Source organism: Carettochelys insculpta, chromosome 9 (assembly GCF_033958435.1).
Source record: "Carettochelys insculpta isolate YL-2023 chromosome 9, ASM3395843v1, whole genome shotgun sequence".
Classification (NCBI taxonomy): domain Eukaryota; kingdom Metazoa; phylum Chordata; order Testudines; family Carettochelyidae; genus Carettochelys; species Carettochelys insculpta.
In genome coordinates this window covers 6,131,008-6,137,008 of record NC_134145.1, presented here as the reverse complement: position 1 = coordinate 6,137,008, position 6,001 = coordinate 6,131,008, and the positions used below count along the sequence as shown (strand labels likewise).

The following is a 6,001-nucleotide window of genomic DNA, read 5'->3' as shown; positions in this document are numbered from 1 at the left end:
AATCATTTGTGGTGTAAACATTACTACTCGAGTGACAAGTAGGTCAGATAAGATGATCAGTTGCGAATTGAGATCCACGTCATTTTCCCAGGTGTTCACAATGTTCATGTACGGAACATGGGTACTGATCCGTAAACCCTTTTTATTCTGTTCGGATTCCTAACCCACCCTCATCACCATAGTATTAATGTACTTGCCAGAAGTACATTAACCAATGTGACTGGCATTTATTATGTGTAATTTTTTTCTCCCCTTTTCCTCTGAGGAAAATTGTGACTTTGTTTGTGTCTGCTGTTATTGGTACTGAAGGCAAGAAAAAAAGGAATACACCTTTTATTTGGAAAGTGATGTTTGAGACAATTCTCTCAGTAGCGTCTTCTCTGATTAGGACACAAAGGAGCTATGAATACTTGATTTAAAAAAAAAATTATGGACAGGTTTCTCTCTATGGAAAAAATTAGCCATTGTCTTTTCAGCTTTCAAATTAGATGTGGCTGGAAAAAAGTGGGGCTTTTAATAAAGGAGCTATCTTTAGACTTTTAAAACATTCAGGAAATTACCCAAAATGTGTACAGGGAAAATTCTTCTCCAATTTAACATTAAACATGTGTATTTTGATGGGCAAACTAATCTCCTTACCTAAATTGACAGTAGAGTTTGAACATCAAGGATTGAAGTCCTTTCAAAGTCACGATCAAACTCCCTGTGACTTCACTGGCTCCAGGTTTTTCACCCCTGGTTTATAATGGAACCATGGTTATAACCTTAATTATAAAGACTTCCCATAATTAAAGTAGCAACACAGAATAAAGTTAGCATGGATTTCCATTCGTAGCCCCAGTTATGACTGTATGCAAATGTATTTTGGGTTAAAAGATGAAGAATACCAAAGCAGTTTTATATGTGTGGCTGATTTTTTTTTTTTTTTTTTTTTTTTTTTAAATTAACCCACAAAAGGTGGGGGAGGGGGAACCTCTGCAGCTCAGTTAATTGCTGGGTAAGCACTCAGTGCTTATTTTGATACAGTGCTTTGGTCAGGGGTCTGGATGTGGAAATAAGGTGCATTCTGTACAAGTCAGAATGGTGCAAAGCAAGCTGCCAAACTGTGGCTTTTTGATGAATCAAATAGCCGGTTCAAGCCTCACTAGGGTGGGAAGCTGAAATTAGAGCTGTTCAAGGTGTAGTTTAGTCAAAGCAGGAAATATCTACTGCAGCCCTCAAGTGTCTTGTGTGTAACAAACACATTTAAGGTGGCCTTGAAAGTTTTCGGATGACAGCAGCTTGCTTTATTTGACTTGAATGTTTTTTCCATGTTTTTATTATTTTGGTTCCCATGACAAATGATGCTCTCCACTATGGGTGTGACGTGGGCTATATCTCTCAGGCCGAGTTGCCACTGCTCCCATGGCATCTTCCGTTTCTTGACATAAAGTCAGGAAGAGAGCTGAATGGAACAGTCCTTGATGGAATAGCTGAACAGGGATAAGAGGTTGAATGAGGGAGTAGCGGTGGCAGGCTGGAAAGTGAACGAGCACAGGGCAGTTCCTGAAACACTGGTTTATATGACTTGTTCCCTGTATCTCCCTCTCCATCTAAGCTTCTGCCATTGTGCTTTGGGCTGGTTCTGGACTCGGGAGCGCATACCTCTGCTTTAATCCCAAAATGAGCTCTTTTGTTAGCCCAGTGAACTACTGCGTTGGGGAAGAACGTTTCGGTCTGCATCAGCTCAACCCACGCTTTTGCACGTTTCTCCCGGTGAACGGCTTTCTTCCCGTGAAAGAAAAACATACTGATGAATATGAGGATGTAGCCTAGCCCTAGGCACACAAAGTAGAGAGGCAGCCACCCTGAAAAGCAAAGCAGATGGTAAATCCTTTGGTATGGGGATTGGGTCCATTAATGCATTTGTGCCTCATCCAACACAATGGGAGACAGAAGTCCAATAGAACCTTCTCAGAACTAAGGGCAGGTATACACTAGGCCTGAAAGTTGATTCTAGATAGGTAATTCCAGCTACGACAATTGTGTAGCTGGAATCAATGCATCTACAATTGACTTATCTGGCTGTGCTCACTGATGGAGACCAACAGGAGAAGTTCTCTCACCGACCTCCCCTGCTCCCTGCAATAATGAGGAGTAGAGGGGTCGACTGAGCCTTAAAAGTTCAATTTCCCCATCCCCACTAGTTGCATGAAACTGAACTCTGGAAGATCAACCTGGTATCTCCAGGCAAGTATAGATGTACCCTAAGTTTCTATCAGTCAGTTGTTTGGGCTTTTCTTTGATCACTTCCATTAAATATAGAAGAGAATTACACTTTCCTTTTCTATCTATTAGTAGCTGCCTCTGTTTTGTATCTATGGAGCTTGGTATTTGAGGCTATGCTTCAAGCATCATTATATGTAATTATAATTATCATACAAGATTAATTATAACGTGGCTCAAGTCTATTTGAAGTTTAAAACTGCAGCTTTAAAATGTATATGGGATTGCCCCCCAGATGAGCACCAGTTGACACGGGTAGCCCCTTGTCTTGCCATTCTTTCTGTGGCTTAAACTAGGTGTCCCTATGGCCTTTTTGCAGTGGTTTTACTGCATCTGTTTTAAGTAACACCTTTCATTAAACCAGTCTAACTCTGGATTTTTAACAAACCGCCAGCTACCTGGGAAACCAGGTTCAAATCCCTGAAGTGCCACTTCAGACAGAACATGTAGTTTGTGTAAAAGTGTTTAGGAAATCTTTATTTTTAAAAGACACATCTCTTCTCGATAGAAATGTAGGGAAGGAAAGGACTTCTGTCACCAGCCTGTCCCCCCCCCGCAACCCCAGATAATTCTTTCTCAAATAGGCTCTTCTGCTTCAAAAGGGTGGTTGCAAAATTACTGTAGGGATTGCGAGACCAGTGGCTGCTGGCACATGTCTAGCTCTGAAAGAAGAGCCCCTGCCTGCAGAAGTGGAGAAGCAAGAGTGGCATGGTATGGGGAAAGTATCACGTTTTTGGAGAGGGAGGAAATCACAGGCTGAAGTATTTTCAAGGGGGATTCCAGCCCCTCCCCCAAAGAAAAAAGCCCCTGAGCTAGGCCACTGTTAACAGGTGTTTCATTAACCTGCTGTTAATCTCCAATGAGAGGGGCTCCACCTATTTAAAGACTATGTGGTTGTCTGGGTAAGAGCCTGGTCTCTGGTTCAAAAATCTGTGCTGTTGTGTGGTAGTAGCAATACTGTTACAATGTAAAGTATTTTGGGTCTGTTCAATTAGAAAAGTGATGTAAAACTTATTATTGTAGTAAGGACATGTTTTTTGTTTGTTTGTTTGTTTTTAAGCAAGTTGAAAAAGCTGCTTGTCTATGTGACCGTCTCAATGTTTTTGGGGGGGGGCAGGAGCATTTCTTAAAGCTTGTCCCAAGAGATAACAATTGTAGTAGTTTAGTAGTGAGATTGCATTTCCCTACATCCACAGGTTGAACCTCTGTAATCCAGCACTCCCTCCTTCAACAGCCATAATCTGGCATTATTTTGGTTAGCCATATGACCACTTACCATGAGTGTGGCCAAGTTTCCTGTGGTCCCATAAAGTTTGTTTACAGCCACCAGTCCTGGCTCTCAGTGTTTGGTGCTGTTATTTATCTCTAATTTACCCCTAAATGTCTTCTAAGAGCCCTGTAAAACATGGAAGTGTTGGTAATGTGCTGGACAATATTGACCTCCTGGCAAATTCTCTCATTCAGCACCAGTTATGTCCAAAAGGTGCCATACTAGAGAGTTGAACCAGATGGGTAAGTTAAGTGGAGCATTGTCTGCATAAAGTGACCTTACTGGCTAACATCTTCTATTTAGTAACACTATTTGATGGTCAGAAAAAAAGCATTTTAAGGATGTAATAGAAAACCAATGACTAGTTTCCTGATAGTAAATATGCTACTCACTGCTGGGGATAATCATTGTGCTCTTAGAAGAGGTGGGGGTAATATCACAGGTCTGTGTTGGCTCCCATCCCTCTTCTAGAGGGGGGAGTAAAGAAGGGTTAGAAGGTACACTGAAACTAAAGCTGGTGCTGTTGAGGTAAGAGAACTGCAGCAGCTGAGCATTCTAGGTCTCACAATGCAACAATGGTTGCTGTTGCTGCTGCAACTGCATCAGGAGAAGCTAGAATACCAGCTGTGGGCATTCAGGGGCACTCCTGTGGCTGTGGGCCCCCAGTATTATCTGTTGGGCCTGTGGGGAATATCCCATTAAGGAGTGAAAGACACTGGTAGTGTGACTGTCTTTATACAAAAACAAATTTCTCCAGCCAGCACTAAAGCCAGGGGCTGATCTATTGCTGAAACATTTATGCTGTGCAGAGACCTGGGATGGTATGTCCATAAGCTTCATGCAAATTGATTTTTAATATAATTTTGATGAATATCAGTTTATTTTCAGTGTTTTTGTATTTCCAGATTTGAGTTTTCAAATGAGGGGAAAAGGAAGATGATGATTATAGAACGACAGAAGTTGAAATTCTACAAATTAAGGGTTTTACGACTATTAAAACATGAATGGTCCACTATGCATGTCAGACTATACAGCGTGTGTATTTTTAAATCAAACTGAAGTTCTAATGCAGCATTTTCCTCATTTTGCCTATCTGCCCAGTCCATTTCAACTGTTTGTTGGTGGAAATATTTTTCTTTGGTTGGTTTGTGGATGTGTGTTGGGAAACGGACCAGGGATAGTTACTGATCATTATCTAAACTTTAGAAGTCAACCTATTCAGACTGCCCCCAACACAGACTTAACTTCAGAGGCTGAATCCGCTGCCTTTTTACTCAGCCTAGAGCCATTCTTTAAACCTGAATCCTATGTGTGGTTAGAGATCTATTGAGCTACTAGAGAGAGATTGTCTTAAAAAAAAAAAAAAATCACTATCACAAATTCATCATGTGCAGGTGGTGGGCTATGTAGAAATAACATGAAGTGTGAGATGAAAGGGTAGAGGAACCCAGGTAAAGCCCAACAGCGGGGCAGGAAAGATGTAGCCCAGGTGCTGGATCTGTCCCACTAAGCCTTTTAATGCACCCACCCCTGTGCAGCAGCAGTGCTGCTCAAAGAGGCTAGCTGCATGAGGGGCTTTGCCTGCTGTCTCAACCCTCAGAAAACCTCTTTTCCCAGGGGCTTTGTTTTGGCCAACAGGAAGTGAGAGGTTTTGCTAGGATGAGGGCAGCACAGAAAGCCTCCCCTGTGCCATGAACAAACCTGGCAGCTTGCTTGCAAGTGGTGCTGAGCTAGAGGTGCGTTAGGTAAGTGCCTTCCAGCCGGAGCCCTATCCCATCTCTGACCCTGCACCCCAAACCCCAGCCCCAAGTCACAGCCCCCTTCTTCACCTAAACTCCTACTCAGACACACCACCATATCCTGCACCCCTACCTCAAGCTCCCTTCTGCACCCAACCTCCATCCCAGACCCTGCCCCCTTCTACAGGAATGTGTGGCCCTCGACCCCTTCCCAATGTCTTGGAATGCCCCCGCCCTGGAGCCACGTCCCAGGCTACAACAACAAGAAGTCCTGTGGCACCTTATAGACTAACAGATACTTTGGAGCATCAGCTTCCGTAGGCAAAGACCCACTTCGTCAGATACAAGTGGGTCTTTTGCCTGCGAAAGTTTATGCTCCAAAATATCAGAGGGTCCATAAGGTGCCCCAGGAGGACTTCTTGTTTTTGAAGATACAGACTAACCCAGCTCCCCCACCCATCCTTGTGCAGCCTCTCAGGCGGGGTTCCAAGGGCGCCCAGCGGAGGAGCCGCGTGCCCACCGCCCTGGTGCCCGCGGCCTGTGGTGCACATTCACACGTGCCCTGGTGCACATTCACACGTGCCCTGGTGCACATAAAATTTATTCTGCACAGGGAGGGGAGAAATCCGCCGAGGGACAGAAAAGAGGAGCCGGCCCCTTGCCCCACCCCCACCAGGAGGAGCCTGCGCTCAGGGCCCCCCACGTGCTGCACAAGGCGGGTCCCCCC

At 44.1% G+C, this 6,001-nt stretch overlaps 1 protein-coding gene across 1 annotated transcript; it reads right to left on the bottom strand.

The window, feature by feature from the left end:
* Nucleotides 1-1,380: 1,380 nt before the first annotated feature.
* Nucleotides 1,381-3,943, bottom strand: TEX38 (testis expressed 38). Its single transcript, XM_075003586.1, has 2 exons — nucleotides 3,928-3,943; nucleotides 1,381-1,847 (listed from the first exon to the last, which is right to left on the bottom strand). Exons 1-2 carry the CDS (start codon nucleotides 3,941-3,943, stop codon nucleotides 1,381-1,383), a joined length of 483 nt encoding a protein of 160 aa, XP_074859687.1.
* Between the last annotated feature and the right edge of the window lie 2,058 nt (nucleotides 3,944-6,001).